This window comes from Mastigoproctus giganteus, chromosome 8, assembly GCF_048544385.1.
Source record: "Mastigoproctus giganteus isolate SK-2022 chromosome 8, ASM4854438v1, whole genome shotgun sequence".
Classification (NCBI taxonomy): domain Eukaryota; kingdom Metazoa; phylum Arthropoda; class Arachnida; order Uropygi; family Thelyphonidae; genus Mastigoproctus; species Mastigoproctus giganteus.
Genome location: NC_143582.1, coordinates 217,526,141 through 217,544,434, shown reverse-complemented (window position 1 = coordinate 217,544,434; position 18,294 = coordinate 217,526,141). Strand labels below are relative to the sequence as shown.

Below are 18,294 nucleotides of genomic sequence, written 5' to 3'. Positions count from 1 at the left end.
TAGTATTATTCCCCGGGTGTCAAAAAACAAAATCAACATCAATTTTTTTGAATGAACCAAAAACTCAATTTTTTTGGAGGTGGTGAATTGTCATGTTTCCATATGCTTGACTGCTGTTTGGACTCTGGATCAAAATGTTTAATCCAGGACTCATCACACATAATTATTTTATTCAAAAAGTAGGACTGTTCTTTCACCTTGTCAATAAAGGCTTGACAAAGTTCAATGCAGCATTCTTTTTATTCTGTGGTAAGATCGCATGGTACCCATCTTGCGCAAACACGTGACATGTTATGGTGCGTCTTTACAATTTCGTGACATCTTGCTACACCACCATTCAACTGAACTGCCAGATCACGAATTGATAAATGTCTATTTTCTTTCAGTAACGTTTGGGCTTCCTCAATGTTTTCATTGTTCACTGAGGTTGATGGATGCCTGCTTATTTGTTCATCTCGTAAGCGCTTTTTTTTTTTTTTTTTTTCTGTCCTTAAAATGCTTCCACCGTATAAATACGGCTGTTCTGCCCAAGGCTTCTTCACTGTATGCTTTTTGAAACATCTCAAACACATTCTGACCACTTTTGCGTAACTTTACAAAAAATTCAGTTGTGATTATTTGTCTAATAATTAACGAAATATCTTTCTCATCTTCCATGAGAAAGATATTTCACATAAACTTCACACTTCACATAAACTGTTATAATGAACACAGAAATGAATACTACATGATACGCTTGCACAAACTAACTAAGAAAAGGTGGGGAAACATTCCTAGACTGCAAACTTGTCCCTCGTTTCCATAGCAACGAAGCAGTGTTGGCAGTCCACATATTTTCGGAACAGCCCTCATATAATACCTGCCTATCACTCTTGTAGCAGTAATCAAGCCACATCTTTTTGTACTTTATTCATTTGAAATTATTTACATGAGAACAATAGAAAAGATTTCTAATTTCAGCAGAAAACATGTAATAGTCTAGTATGGAGCTCTAGCAAACCACCTCTAATGAATAGTATAAATTTGTTTTCAAAACAGTTTAAAGATTCTAAACTGGAACCTTTGAGGTTTGTTCTAGGATATTTAATACAACAAAAGTTTTATTTAGTTAAAAAAGCCATAGTTGAAATTGCGTTAATATTAAATAATAACCCAGAAAAACAACTTGTGTTTCAGCAGTTGAACATTGTCCTTAATTCAGAATTAAAATGCAGATCCGATCTAAATGAAAATCAAATACAAGCTAACAAAAGACTAAGTAAAGGAAATGAAATTGTAATACAAAAAACTGATAACAGAGATAAAGTAACTATATTTGATAGCATATAATACAGGATATGGGCCTATTCCAAATAGAAAGAAAGAATACTTGATGAGAATCAACCGAAAGAGCAAGCTGACTTTAGGACAGGATTCTCAACTATGGATCAGCTTTCATTTAATATCACAGCTAATGGAGAAAGCAAATGAATATAAAACACCAGTATGCCTGGCATTTGTGGATTATGAAAAGGCAGTTGACTCCATACAACATAAGGCAGTGTTTCGTACACTGGAAAGACAAGGCATAGATATCACACATATTGTCGACCGGGCTAGCCGGGGTGGGTAAAGCGCCTTCCTGGCAACCCAAAGGTCGCATGTTCGAATCCCACCTCGGGCTTGGATCAGAGTACAAAATGCAAAAACCTTGGGAGATTCAGAGTATAACTCTGAATTCTGTTACTTAAACACCAAGGTACCTTAGCAGTCAAATTTAAAATAAAATCATGAATTTAGAAACATATATGCATGTATATACTATGTATTATTTTAATATTATGATGCTAATATTAATATGTCTCATAGCAAGAAAAGTGATATCACTCATCATATTAAGTGAATAAAGCACAAAAAAACTTTATATATTACTTGTGTTTTCTTCTTGACATTACAAAATGTCAAGAAGAAAACACAAGTAATACATAAAGTTTTTTTGTTTCCTGGATTTATTATGTCATAACTTATGAAATAATATATGTTTACCTATTTTATTAATAAAGATATAACTTTTTATATCTTAATTTCAATTCTTGTATAATTGACAACTCAGGTGTGGTTTAGTGCACCACCATTGTTAGTGGTTATGAAATAGTTTTTTCTGTATTGTTTATTGTAATTATGTTTGTTGCTAAAAGAAATATATAAGTCAATTTCAAGTATACTTACAAGCAGGGCTGTAGTGGAGGGTATATGCTGTATATACCCTCTGGATTTTTTTTAGGTGAATAGTGTATACCTTCTGGTTTTTGAAAGACTAGGGCACCTCCGTAGCCAGGTGGGAAGGAGCAGCAGTGCGTAGCACAGGCTTCTTGATTAGACCAGGGTTCGAGCCCGTCACCACCAAATACGGAGGATGCGGAAAGGTCAGGGAATGACCACGCATATCCCAGAGCAATATGGCCTCAGTTGCTAATGCTCCTAAAAACCAAATAACAAACAATAAATAACAGTTGAAAGACTTGTAAAAACAAATATTATTAAAATATTTACTGGAAATTAAAAAATAAATTTATTAGAATTTGATTCTTAGGCAATACTTATAGCTATATTATTTTTATTTTTAATATATATAAATAAGAAAGTGTGTGTGTGTGTACAGGCACTCCTCTACTTACATACAACTCGCAGATACGTACAAAGCACAAAGCTGTTATGTTTGGTTATAAGAATCAACTTTAAATGCCTTCATGATATTTTTCTGGAGGTCAGTACCATAAAACAATTAGCAGTTTCCAGTTTATTGGGCTTTTCTGTTAGTGCAATGTATTAAAAATGGGTAGTAAACTCGATCCTATTGCATTTGCGATGATACCAATAGCTGGAATTCTGTGGATTTTTATGTTATGGTATTATGGTGAAATGAGTTCCCCTTCACTGAAATCTTCCATCATATAAAACACATTAATAAATTTTCGGAATCTTCTCTTCATTCCTATTTTTTGAGCTTCGTAAAGTTGTTACTCCATGTCTCACTTGCACGTATTGTGTTAATTGCAATTTGTGCGTGCCATGTTCTTTGTTATTGATTGCTTATTTTCTTACTGTTTTAAATTTTACAACCAAAAAAAATGTCAGTGAACAAAAATATCAATTAGTTACAGTATTAATTATGTACGTAAGCATAAATTTATTTTTATTTTGCTAACCCGTGGGAAATATTCTTTCAATTTTCACGCATTATTTAATTTTGTTAATTGTAGGAAGTAAAGTGTAAATTTCTGTTCTATATCTTTACTTTTACAGCTTGTGGATAATATTTCTCCTATAATATTAATCTTTACTTTTATAGCCTGTGGATAATATTTCTCCTTACTACATATCGTATAGTGAACGGTATTTTATTTTGGAGAGTCCATTGTAAAGTGATTTGATCGTAGATTAATTTAAATTACATATCATATTTAGATTAAATTAGTTTTGAATAAATACTGTACTCTACATTATTATTCATTGTATGTTTTTCCAGTATCATTTAACTCAGTTACAAATTTCAAAATGCTGTAAATGATGATGAAGTTTGTTGGGGGTTATAATTTCAGTGTGTTATACTGTACTATACAGTAATACCCCGACTTACGCTACCCCGACTTACGCGAACTCTGAGTTACGCGGTTCTTGATTTTTTTCGTTTGGCAACGCTGCCGCCCACTATCTTCAAGGTCGTTTTTCATATGTTATCGATATACGGTGCGACGGCGGAGAATGAGAGCGAAAGATGAACAAAATTCAACTTTGCTGCTTTTATGTGTTTTATATCAGTGAAGGGGAAACACATTTCACCATAATAACGTAAAAACCAACACAATTCCAGCTATCGGTATAATCGCAAATGCAATTAGATCGAGTTTACTACCAGTTTAAAACAGATTTCACTAGCAGAAACGCAACTGGATTTTTATTGTTTTATGGTAGTAACCCCTAGAAATGTGAGGTGTTAATAGTGTATCTCTGCCTTTATGGTGTTGTTTATTCAGTTGCTACATGCGCGCAGCTTTGTTTATGCGTATCAAGCGTGCCTCCTCGTTTTGTAATTGTGCTTTATTCCCTAAAAATGAGTAAAATACTTAATTAAAAGGTGTGAAAAGGAAGCATCCTGGTGAAGACACTGCAGATTCAGAGAGAAAAAGAAAAGCAATTATCGATAAACAGAGGCGGACTGGGTCAAAAATTCTTACCCTGGAAAATTTATAGTGGCCTCATATTATGGTTTATGGCCAAAATCACACTGGCCCACCGGGGTTTCCCCGGTAAGGCTTATGGCCAGTCCACCTCTGTCGATAGAGAAAAAATATGAAATTGTGAAACGCTTTGAGCGAAATGAAAAACCATGTGATATTGCACGTGCTACAGGCCTAAATGAAGCAACGGCGAAAAGCACATGACAATTGCAAACTTGACAGGTTGAAAATTGAAAAGGGCTCAATTGTAAAGGGCTTAAAATTTTTAGAAAACATAGACTCCAACGAAGAACGCGTTATAGCTACAAAGCAAGGAATAAAAAAATTATTAGCTTGCTACGAAGAAATTCTGCGTGAAAAAAAGAACGCGCTGTGTCGTCAGACAAATTTGTTAGATTTTATGAAACCATCGACATCGAAATAACTTTTTACGTAAGTCATTTGTTTTTTTTAATACATATTTTGTATTAATATGTATAAAGAACTGCAATTTTATTAATATTTTTCTTCTAAACTAGTGTTTTTGTTAGTCCTTGGTCCCAATTAAGCAAAATTTATATGTATTTATATGCAAAGTTGTACCCCGACTTACGCGAATTCGACTTACGCGATTTTCGTCGGACCGACCTATCGCATAACTTCGGGGTATTACTGTACATGTATTTTGTATCTACAAGACAGAAGTTGGACTTACATACAAAACGGACTTATGTACATGGAAAAAAAAAGATTAAGTATGTAAGTCGAGGAGTGCCTGTATATATATATATATATATAAGCATGTAAAAATAGATAAGTCTGATAAAGTTTGGATAGATGGAGGTGAAAATTACATGATTATACATAATTTCCTATGGAATTTTTTTTCATTGGAATGATTACTTTGTTTCTTTACTCACTAAATTTCTACTTTTTTAAGTATTCATTTCATGTATTCAAATTAATGAATACTTTTTAAGTATTCATTCATTTGAATACATATCTATTGATATATGTATTCAAATGTGAATACATATATCATGTATTCATTTGATATATGTTTTAACAATCCTTCATGAAATTACTGATAATTTACTTCCCACATTGAGACTCTATTGATATTTCATTTTTGTTTTCAGGCACGGATTTTATCTGTAGGTATATTCCATTTTTTAGATCTTGGATCTTTTAAGTATTAAAGCTACTTTAAGGTAACAACTCCATGGATCTTTGTGACTCTTTATTTATATTAAAATAATTTTTGTATAAATTTTTATTTTCTACAGTCTCTTTAGGATTTGATGCCTAATTACCACACCATTGTGTCTCCAGTCATCTAGTTATATGCATCCTTGGATTTATTTCCTATTCTTTCATCACTGGATTTAAACTAGATTTCCTCATTAAAATCCTCCTATGAATTCTTATTACCCCCATTTCACCTTTGGATTCACCACTTTTGGATTTATGCTCCTCTATCAACAATAGATTTATTTATTTTTACAGAAATGATTACTGATATTACTTCAGTTTTGTTTCACTCCATTTTGGACTACAGGTTATAATTCTTAAGTCTTAATCTGGCTTCTCCATCTCAGGATTTTATGTTGTTCTTTGCATATTTCCTGCTACTTATGCTTACATATATAATTACTCATTTCCTGGATATTAAAAATTTCTGTGTGTAAGCTATACCCCCTAATTGGTATAATCGCAATTTATATACTAGGATTACGCAACATACTTTTTTGCTAAGTATACAGTAGTCATATCACTTGGTCTACTTTCTATTCATTTTATTATGGCTATGTTCAATACTCTTTTATTTTTGAATATCTTTTGATTTTATATTGGTCTCTATGCTCTTATTTGTTCAATTCTTCACATTTCTTGTTTCACATTTCTTCACTTCCATTTCTTCACAGCTCTCTATTAAGTTCGTTATGCTGCTATAAATTGCTTTATCTTGTAGCTAAGTAATTAATGTAGTTATGCTTTTGATACATTCATCTACTCTACTAAATATGTGCGCTTCATTTTCTCACCGTTTTCCTTCCCCTACGTATTACTTGAAAACTCCAGGTATCGTTCCCCTTTCTTATTATACTTTTGGTTTTGGTTTGTTTCTAGGCCTGTTTTGACTTACATATTTTATTGCCTGCTTTTTCCCTGTTGTACATGCATTTGGTATTCATCTCCTTTTTATACTAATACTTACATAGCCAGAGCCTAATATGTAGGTTAGTGCAAATGCATCAGTACACGCTTCTTGATTAGACCGGGGTTCGAGCCCGTCACCACCAAATACGGAGGATGCGGAAAGGTCAGGGAATGGCCACCGCATATCCCGGAGCAATATGGCCTTAGTTGCTAATGCTCCTAAAAACCAAATAACAACAAAATAACAGCAAATGCATCATTTTAACATAGCTATCTACCAAAGTAGTTAAATTAATTAATTAAATTGGCATCGTTTTGGTTATATCTCATATTGTGATTGCCTTCACAACAAGTTGCCATGGTATTGTACTACCTCGAATAAATAACACTTCACCAGTGGAGAAGTGTTATTTATTCGAGTTACTTTATAGTCTATAGCCAGAGCCTTTATTAAAAGGCTGGGCTTTACAACTCCAGCTAGCTCAGTATGTTTTAATAACTTTTTATCTTTCTACTTTTTATTACTACCTTTCTTCCCGTTTATAGATCTATTAGTGTAATACGAGGGTGGTACGAACGTTCCAACTGTCTTCATTCTATTGCTGTTTTCATCTTTATTTAACTACACCTTTATCCCTTCCCCATCCTTAATTTAATACCTCTCCCTATTTTAATTCTTCTCATTTTCCACAAAATTCCAACACTTAATTATATTTTTTTAGCCTTTTCCTTATTTTTACCTTAAAATACTTCTTTTTTCCCCTTCTAGTCCTTGACACTTTCCTCTTCAAGTCCTATCTTTACCCTGCTAGTCCTTGGCATTTTGTGTAATTTTCACCTCCATCTATGCACACTTTATCAGACTTATCTATTTTTACATGCTTATATGCCTTAGCATTCTTTACTGCTGCTTTGCACATTTTGGTGCATTTGTCATACCTTGTTTATTTATTTTTTATTTTTATTCTTTCCATCAACTGTAACTTTGACTTTAAATTACATTTAATACACACATACACGCGCACACTGTATACCATCTGGAATTCGATTAATATGCACAGTATACTCTCTGCTTTTCTAACATTTATGGAGTGTACCTTCTTCTAATTTTACGACTACAGCACTGCTTACAAGTGTAAGGGTTATTTTCATTTTTTAAGAGAATTTTCTTGTGAAGGTTACTTTGAATTTGCTTGGGCGGTGGTAGTCAATTCATGTAAGTTAGCATGGTGCACTATAGTCAACTTCACAAGATTGTGGGATGTAAAGATTTTGAATACTGTGTAATAGAACAAAACTGGCATGGGGGCCGGGAACAAGCAAAGTATTTGCAATTTAAAAACTGGTCTCAGACAGTTTTTAAATTCTGTACAGTGGGACCAACTGATGATGTTACCAACAGCAAATTCTAAGTGGGAAGCATTCAAGGAATTAATAGTGGAAGCTACTAAACATTTCATACCTGTTAAGAAATATTGTTCAAGGTTTAGGCCTAAATGGTTGTCAAAAAAACTAATGAAACTTGTGGCAGAGAAGAAAAATGCATGGGATGCATATAAATTATCAGGCGACACAGAAGCCCATGATATATATAAGCTAGTCTGTTATCAAGTCACAAAGGAGGTTACGCAGGCGAAGGCAGATTACGAGAAATCTTTGGCAAAGGATGCTAAGAAAAACAGCAAGGATTTCTTTACTTATATAAACTCCAAAAGGAAGGGGATGAATCTGATTGGTTCACTTGATATGGATGGTTTGACTGTTGATGATCCTGCTCAGATAGCAAACAAACTGAATAAGTATTTTGCATCTACATTCACACATGAGAAGTCATTAAGGTTTGAAAATGCCACAAGGTTATCAAATTGTAACAGGGTGCTTAATAATTTGGTAATAACAAAGAACAAAGTGGAGGAGAAATTGTTGAAGTTAAACATAAGAAAGGCACCTGGGATGCATGGGATCTATCCAGTTATATTAAAGGAGGCAGCAAAGGAAGTAAGCAATCCCTTATCTATAATTATGAAAGGATCCTTGGACTCAGGGTAGGTCCCCACGGATTGGAGATGTTCAAATGTGTCCCCAGTTCACAAAGGGGGATCGAAGGGTGACACGAGTAATTACAGACCAGTTAGCTTAACTTCTGTTCAGGGTAAAATAATGGAGTCACTGGTTAAAGATGCATTGCAGGATCATCTAGACAAGACTACAGCAATAATTCAGACACAGCACGGGTTTGTTAAGGGAAAGTCTTGTCTGACAAATTTGATTGGTTATTATGATGTGGTTACAAAGGAACTGGATGCAAAAAATAATTTTGATATCATATACTTGAATTTCAGGAAAGCTTTTGACACTGTTGCACATGGAAGACTACTGTACAAATTGGAGCAGAATGGTATCAAGGGTAAGTTGCTACAATGGATAAAAGGATGGTTGAGTGGGAGAAGACAGAGGGTGGTAATCAATGGGTGCTGCTCTTTGTGGACTAATTTAATTAGTGGAATCCCACAGGGTTCGGTGTTGGGTCCACTGTTGTTTTGTATATTTATCAATGATATTGATAAAGGTATATCAGGCTTAATGTCGAAGTTTGCAGATGATACAAAAGTTGGCAGGGTTGTTAATGACAGTAATGGCAGTGTGCTACTGCAACAGGATCTAGATAATTTGGGCAGATGGGCTAAGAAGTGGCAACTGAGGTTTAACCTTGACAAATGCAAAGTACTGCATATGGGTAGAAGTAATCCCAGAGAAACGTACCAACTGTGTGGTGCTACACTTAAGGTGGTAGAAAATGAAAAAGACCTGGGAGTAATTGTGCAGTCAGATATGAAGTTTTCTGAGCAATACAGACAGACTGCCAGGGCAGGTCATGGGGTGTTGTCAATGATATACAGGAATTTTGTTAGCAGGAAAAAGGAGGTGATTGTTTCTTTGTATAAGGCAATGGTCAGGCCATGCCTTGTGTACTGCGTGCAGGTCTGAAGGCCTCATTTTAGGAAGGATGTAGATTTGCTTGAGCATGTACAGAGAGGGGCCTCCGTAGCCAGGTGGGAAGGAGCAGCAGTGCATAGCACACGCTTCTTGATTAGACCGGGGTTCGAGCCCGTCACCACAAAATACGGAGGATGCGGAAAGGTCAGGGAATGACCACCGCATATCCTGGAGCAATATGGCCTTAGTTGCTAATGCTCCTAAAAACCAAATAACATAACAAAACTAACAAGTATGTACAGAGAAGGGCAACAAGATTGGTGAGGGGAATGAAGGGACCCTCTTACCAGGAGAGGCTTAAATTCTGCAAATTGCAGCAGCTGGAGACTAAGCACCTGTGAGGTGATCTGATTGAGGTGTATAAGGCCTTGAATGGGTTGAGCACGCTGAATTCTGATGGGATTCTTCCACTTGTTCAGATTATGAACCTAAGGGAGCATAAATTGAAATTGAGGAAGGACAGATGTAGAATAGACGTGTGGAAATTTGCCTTTAGTCAGTGGGTGGTTAATTGCTGGAACAAACTTACATCTGTCATTGTGGAAGTTGATAGGTTAAATAAATTTAAGGAGGAACTGGACAAATATTTAGAGGGGATTGTTTTGTAATTTTTTTTTTTTGGCTGATGCTGCATAAGCTCAATACACTTGCTTTCTTGCATCACATGCCACTACTACTACTACTTTAAAATATAATTTATTACATTTTTCTGAGAGAATCTCAAATATTGGTTGTTTCAACCACTGCTCATCTCCGTTGTCTAATTATTCTCTCAATGATTCCTTTGGCTTCAAAGGTGGTACTTGTGTGTAGGTCTGCTATGGTATTTCTTGTTAGAGAGTATCTCATCTGGAATCTCCACCTTTTTATCTATGCTGAACCAGCTGGTCAAGGTGCTGAGACTTTTGAAATCACTAATGACTTTACACAACGTGATCATTTACCTGCCAGAATACCAGCCTAACCTTCCAGCCAACACTGATCTTTTGCTCACCAACAACTCGTCAGTGTTAGTAGTCCTTGAGGCACTTCAGTTGTTGTTTGGTTTTTAGGAGCATCAGCAACTAAGGTCATATTGCTCTGGGGATATGCGGTTGTCATTCCCTGACCTTTCCACGTCCTCTGTATTTGGTGGTCACGGGCTCGAACCCTGGTCTAATCAAGAAGCGTGTGCTTCGCACTGCTGCTCCTGCCCACCTGGCTATGGAGGTGCCAGGCACTTCAGATCACACCATGGTGATGGTATCTTCTCCAGTACAGCCTCTTTCTCGTACAGATACATGTGGCCATTCTCAACCTTGTATCATTTGGCACTGTCAAAAGATACAAGATGGATGTCACAGTCAACATTTTCAGATGTTGAGGCAGATGTTTCTGTCAACATTGTGCTCCATGGCACTCTTCTATCATGTTCACTTATAGCTGTTTCAATCCTGCTAATGATGGCAGGAATTTCTGAAGGTCTCTTCAATCAGTGCAGTTGATTTCAAGTGGAGGGAATAGGGATTTCCCTGTGAGTTATTCTGGATTTTTCAGCCCACACAATGTGCAAATCAGCCTGTGAACATGCTTGTACAAATGTAATACACAATGGAGCAGTATGTTCTAAATTTCTGATGTCCCCAAACACCAAAAATAACAATAATATTTAAATTTTTGCCTCACAACATTATATTTCATATGCAATGTCACATGAGTGAGAAAAAAAAACTCTTTTGGCTTAATTAGTTTTGGTCACCCCTTGTCTATTGCAAAGTATATTTTAACAAAAAAAGTATTTATATTTTTCAAATAGTTTTAAAATTAAAATATTTAAAAAAAATTTGTGTGAAGAATTTTGTTAATATTATTTAAAATTTTATTGTGATTTTATTTTTCTTTAGCGAACTACTCAAGAATATATTCTTGGAAAATATGATAAGTCAAAATTTGATATTCAGGGTAAGGCAGAAGTTTTTTTAGTTTTTTCATAAAGACTTCCATAGTACTTTGAATTGATAGCAATAAATAAAGGGAAGGACAACTGTCCTTGCTTATTAGTGTAATAGAGCTCAACTTTTTTTTTTTTTTTTTTTTTTACTAACAACATTTTATTCTCAGGAAAGGAGTTAAGTTTAAATCCTTATTTACATATCTTTTAAATTATAAATATCAAATACCAATATTAAAATCCTAGTTGCTTTATAGACAGTCATGATTATCCGTGATTGCCCAAATCGGAATCATGTATATGAAAAAACCCTCTCAGATAGGATGAAAAAACATACTGTCCAAGACCAGTTTATCACATTAATTTGATTTTTATGTTGAATGTTTTTTCCAATTTAACGGTTTTTATTTATTTTTATTTATTGTATAAGTAGCATAACTTTCATCAGTATCTAATTCATTATGTTTATCCATTATATTATATTTGTTTTTAAGAGTTATATTTTATATATAATTAATAAAATCTACATGATTGTTAAGAATTATTCATTCAGTTTAACTGTTTCCAACATAAATTTTTCTTAAATTATTCTATAGTTTTTTATAGTTATAGATTAATAGGATATCCAATTACTATGGTTTAGAACTACATAGTGCCTTAGCAAAATACTGTATTTGCTATGATTCCCAACCACAGGAAGCTTCTTTTACATAATCATTTTGTATTGTACTTCCAGGCTTGAACAGATGAATGACTACAATAAATTTATCATTCACTGTAAGCAGGAAATGATAAGTTGATTTTAAGCAAGAATCCATTCTATAATAAAAGGTGATTATTTTAAATGAGAACCCATAAAAATGTAAATAACTTCAAGTAAAAGAGTGCTAGTGAAATGAATTTTATTTGTAAAAAGTAACATTCATTATTTAATTTAATTCTGAACTTAAGGTCATGTGATGGAAAAGTATATTAATTTTCTTAAATGATTTTATTATTGCTGATTTGCTTAAATTAAATGACACTGACATTTAATTTAAGGAATGCAGAGCATAAAGTCAAAATTTGCAGATGTTATGATGATCTGTAGAGTGATTAAAGATGTAAAATGACAAGTATCAAGCAACACCTGTTCAGGATGACTTGGATAGCCTTTGAGAAAGCAGCAGCTATGTTTTAATACCGCAATGGACCAGCATGGCAGATTATGGTCCATTTCCCTCGACATGAATTGTTGAGGAGGCTTCCATCCTGCAGTGGGTTGATAATGGCTGCACTTTATTTATTTTTTATTTATGTTTTAATACTGCAAAATTCAAACTTTTTTTCTTCTACTAGGATTATTCTACTCTCAGATCTTTTAGTTACTGTCCATGCTTCACACCCATAGGTCAATTTACTCTCCGCTACCAAGGAAAATAAATTTAGTTGAAATTTTTTAGTGGAAGAGATTCTGTCAGAAAGCAAAAATGGGAAATGTTAAAAATTACAAGGTCAATGCATATAGGATTTAGAGCTAAAAAGTCTGACTGCAAGAATTTACTCTCATATAAGTTAATGCGACAGCATCATTTCTGTACACAGTAAATCAACCAGAATAGTGCAGTGACATCATTACATAGGTACTTGATGGTATAACAGCTGACCACTCAAATAAGTAAGTAAATAAAGTTATTCACAACTTGTCAGCTGTTATACCATTGGGGTACCTACCAACTCACTAATTAGGGGCCAAATATCCTTGAAATGGTCATCTGGGTGGTGGTACCATCCACTGAGAATAAGTAATAATAGTCTTCTCTACTGGGTAAGCATTACTGTTGCACTAACTTATGATGCTGTTGCACTAACTTATATGAAATGACAAGGTCTTAAAATAAATGGAAATGATGGAGCCAGTTAATGGAAAAATTAAAAATAAAAGATTGGGCTGGGCATGTGAAAAAAATGGAAGAAGAAAGATGGCCAAAAAACATACTCAAATGGGAACCATTGGGAAATACCAAGAAAAAAAAATAGGCCGAGAGGGTTGAGTGACAGTGAAAGAAACGAACATAAATGAAGTAGACCTCATTTCTAGATACAAGCAATCCATAAGGAGGTACCTGATGATAAATTAAAAACAGTAGAGGAAGAAAGAAATTTAGGGATCACAGTGCAGTAGGATATGAAATTTTGTGTATTGCAAACCAGCAGCAAGGAGGAGCTTATGGTTAGCTGCCAGTGATTTATTAAACAATTGCTTGTAGTGATAGGGAGGCTATAACTGCATTGTATAAGGCATTTAAGGGGTACACTTGGAATAGTATGCCTGGGTTTGAAAGTGACCTGAAAAAAAAATAATAATATATATAGCTTCTTGAAAAGGATTAAAGATGGACAGCACACCTACCAAAATCAGCAAAAAAAGACTTGTGAGAAGAATTTTGAATATGTGGGCTACAGAACTTGGGAAATTTAGGTACCTTAAACTGGATCTGAATGACATTATAAGACTGGGAGGGAGCACTTTTTGAATGAATGAAGGTGAAACTTTCATGGTGGCAAGTGACACCAGAACCAGTGGGTAATAAATTCAGACTAAGAGACAAAATTATAGACTGGATATAGAAAGTTTTCTTTTAGCCAGTGAGTTGTTAATCATGGTAGACAACTTGGGAAATTCAGAGGCATGTTTGATTGGTACCTGTTGAAAGAGGGAAACACAAATGTTTTCCTCTTTACACAAAAGAGGAGTCGGTTATTTTCTTTATTATTATTTATTTTTTTTTGACTGATGTTGCAAGGGCCTGTGGCTAATACTAATACTAAATAATAGTCTTACTAAAATTATATTTATTAATATTTTTGCAGAACTAGAATTCTTTAAACAGGAAGGAAAATGGAAAGAAAAAAAGGTAAAGAACATTTTTGCTTTATTTTTAAATTGCTAGATAACTTATTATTATGGATACTTAAACCCCATGGGCATAAAACCTCAATTTTTAGGAAATTTTACTTTATGTTAATCATGCATAGCTTTTCAGTGGGGCAGGGGAAAAAAAAGTGAACATACAGAAATAAGCAGTAAACTAAAAATGATTTAGTTTACCAGAAAAGAAGAGAGACCAAAATGAGTTGTAAAAATTAATAATAGGTGTAAATACACAAAGGATACTCGAAACAGGACAGTATGCTATTCAAATATTCATTATTAACCAGTGAGATGGAAGAAAATGCGATAGATTATAAAAAAATAAATAAAATAAGATAAAATTATGGGATTATGTGAGCCTTGATATGTAGAATGCATTGAAATGTGACGTGCAGTGAGTTCCAAATGTTAAATGATTGTGTAAGTACCGTAATGCTAAGAATTGGTAGAGTTTTTTAAGAATTAGTTGACTGTTAACAAACTAATTCTTAAAAAGCTTGTGACTAAAAAAAAATTCCTCATTTTTAAGCTGTATTTTGACAATGAATGAAGCAAGAGATGTGTAAAGGACTGTGCAAAACAAAGCATTAATTAGAAAATGTTAGTGGTCGCAAAATCTGAAGATGAGAGACCAAAGCCTTGTGGTTATATGATTATGTACAAGGTAATTGTGTATGAGGTTTTTCAAAAAGTCACTTCAGTTTTACTTACATTTACAGAAATCAAAGGCCCATATTGATATGCTTGATGTCTCTAAAATAAATAATCTTTTGTAGAACTTTCTGCCCGTTGGTAATTTTCAAACGGCTTATGTTAATTCAAATTCAGCATGAATTAAAATTGGAATTCCCAAAAATTTCAAGCAGATTTTCAATGAAGAGAATGTGTTCAGCGTGCACTCTTGCAAAATCCTTGAAACTCTGTAAGATGTGTTTCTCAACAATTTGAATTAGGAGAATCATCAGGAAATAATTGCTCAAGAAGATATGAAACTGTTTCTTTACAAAATTTAAGTGTAGCAATCACTGTGTGTACAAGTTAGTGCACTTGCATCAGTTTTATATAGCTAAAATATAAAAACAATTTGGTTTGTTTAAAGGGCATCATACTATAATATTTCATATTCTTCATGAGTTGCCTGTCTCTTATACCTCAAATAAATAATTCTTCCCAAATAGCGAAGTCTGTCGTTATTATCCTTGGTTTGAGTTATAATTTGGTTTGTTATTATTTTGGTTGAGTACTACTGTGAAAGTACCACTTTGGATTTGATTGACCCCCTCATCAATGAGTGGGTAGTTATTCAATGTGCAGGAACTGACAACCCAGTTATGACTAATTTATACATTTTGACAGATACCAAGAGGTATGAAATCCAAACTCTGACTTCTAGAACTATGGTGTCTCGGGCTACAAAAATTTTAACTAAACATACAAGCTACTGCCCTTGCACTAGCTTGTATAAAGAGCATCATTATGTAGCATTTTTTCATATTGTGAAATCTTTCACAGTGAGTTACATATGACCTATTTGGTACTTTTTAATGTGAAGATTTATATCTCAAGGTCTTCTAGTTCTCAATTTTACAATAATTATTTAGGCATTTCTTTGAAGATAATTTATCTCTATTTTTCCTGTATTTAAATTTTCATGTGGTGAATTTTTAAATTAAAATAAAGAAGAGTAAAGAATTGAAAAGCAATTAAATGGCAATAATAAGGCTCGTGGCAGAGAAGAAAAATGTATGGGATGCATATAAATTATCAGGTGACACAGAAGCCTTTGGTAGATATAAGCTTCTCTGTAATCAAGTCACAAAGGAAGTTAGGCAGGCGCAGGCAGTTTACAGGAAATCTTTGGCAAAGGATACAAAGAAAGCCAGCAAAGAGTTCTTTACTTATGCAAACTCCAGAAGTAAAGGGATGAATCAGATTGGATCACCTCTAACAGGGAGCTAGGTGATTTTGTAATAACTGAGAGCAAAGTGGAGGAGAAATTGTTGAAGTTAAACATAAGCAAGGCACCTGGGGTGGACGGGATCTATCCAGTTATATTAAAGGAAGCAGGAAAGGAAGTAAGCAAACCTTTAGCTAAAGACAGAGGGCCATCTACCATCACCCTCAGTGAGCGATCAGAGAGAAAACTGGATAACCAATTACAAAAAACAGTTGAAAAGATTGAAGCTTGTTTAGAAAATCTCTGTGCCAGACACGATCGAAAGCCTTTGAGTTGTCAAGAACAACTACTTGTGTTTCACCGAACCTTTCCATTGAATTAGTCCATAAATGGGTAACATAAGCCAGAATATCAGCAGTGAATCGACACTGACGGAATCCGTACTGGGGATCGTTGATCAGATGGAAGGTTTCTACGTAGTTTAAGAGTTGGCGGTTAATTGATTTCTCCATTACTTTAGAAAGAGTAGAAGTAATTGCAATGGGACGATAATTGGATGGGAGGGATTTGTCACCCTTTTTGGGAACTGGCTGGATATGAGCAAATTTCCAAGCAGAAGGAAAAACACCTTTGGAATAAGAAAATGAAAAAAGGCAACATAGAACAGGAGTAAGTTCGGGAGCACAGGTTTTGAGAACAAGTGGAGAAATACCATCAGGACCTGGAGCTTTCTTAGCATCAAGATTCGTCAAAATCCTTCTGACATCCTTTTGAAGGAAGACCACAGGAGGCATTGAATGGAACGTGTTGGGAATGGTGGGAGGCGTTTTACCAAGATCATTAATACATGAGTTGGAAGAAAATATGATGCTAGCAGGTCAGTTTTATCCTTTGCTGAGGTGACAACAGAACCATCTGGTTTGGACAGAAGTGGGAGCAGAGATGGGCAAAAGTTGCGGCCAACAGCTTTCGCAAGAGACCAGAATGCTCGGCTACCATTAGGACAAGAAGCAAGTTTTCTACTCTTAGCCTGTTCAAAATCTCTATTTTTACTGATTAATAACTGCTTTACAATTGTTGTGAGCTTTGGTGTAGGCAGAAAATGAAACTGAAGAATTAGAAACAAGCCAATTACGATATGCAATATTCTTCTCTTGAACAGCCTTAGCACATTTATTGGAAAGCCAATGTTTAGATAAAGGACGAGATTTTAAAGTGGAGTGTGAGATAAAGGATTCCATTCCTGCAAGAATAATTTCACTGACACGATCTGAGCAAATGTTGACATCAGAAGTTTTGAAACAGTAATCCGACCAAGGAAAAGAAGGAAAAAAATCTCGCAGGTCATCCCATTTTGCATTCTGGTAATGCCAAAGAACACGAGGTTGGGAATAGCCATGAGATAAAGGCTCCATTGGAGAAGAGATAATCACCAAGTTGTGATCTAAAGTGCCTAAAGGACCTCTCACTTTGACTGTGCACTTAGAAGGGTTGTTTGTGAGAAAAAGATCAAGCGTGTTGGCTGTATGATTAGGATTGTCCGGTATTCTTGCAGGTAAATGAATAATCTGTGCAAGGTCATTAGTAATTTCAAAAGCCTCAGCATCTCTACCAGCTGGGTTGGTGTGACTAGAAAATGGTAGCCAGCCAGAGTTGTGAACATTAAAATCACCAAGGAAAATTACCTCACTGTTAGGAAAGTTGGACTGGAGAAAGTCAAGTTGCAAAGAGAGGAAGTCAAAGAGCTCCAAGTGATTAGTGGAGTTGGGAGATCGGTAGAGAGAACAGATGAATTTGACACAATGAGGTAGAGAGATTTTAAGCCAGAGAAGATCAAAGAGAGGAGATTCCAAATTGCCATGTCTCTGACAGGGAATATCAGAACGGAAATATGCACAAGTACCACCTTTGAGGCGAAAGGAATCATATAGCAAATAATTTGGGCATTTGAGATGAGCAGTAGTTGAATCAACCAATAACTGAGATTCTGTCAGAAAAAGTACATGGGGTTTGGCAGACTGCAAGTGGAAATGGACATCGTTGAGATTAGAATTGATACCACGTATATTTTTTTTAATTGAATTAGGAAGTGTTTGGGAGGTTTAGATCTTTTTGCAGATAAGCTTGCTCTATTAATTTGACAATTCATAGGGTATTCAATGGTAAGAAAAAGTGGGTGGGACATGCTGTATGAAGT

General features: G+C 34.7%; 1 protein-coding gene across 2 annotated transcripts in view; it reads left to right on the top strand.

Annotated features, from left to right (window-relative positions):
• The window catches only part of LOC150082290 (endoplasmic reticulum lectin 1-like), a 163,643-nt gene that overhangs the window by 77,292 nt on the left and 68,057 nt on the right, over window positions 1-18,294 (top strand). For both annotated transcript variants that reach the window (XM_090380106.1, XM_090380107.1), the window contains exons 6-7: window positions 11,240-11,297; window positions 14,140-14,183. In XM_090380106.1, the coding sequence (XP_090236232.1) occupies window positions 11,240-11,297; window positions 14,140-14,183 (102 nt within the window). The remainder of the gene's footprint in view (window positions 1-11,239; window positions 11,298-14,139; window positions 14,184-18,294) is intronic.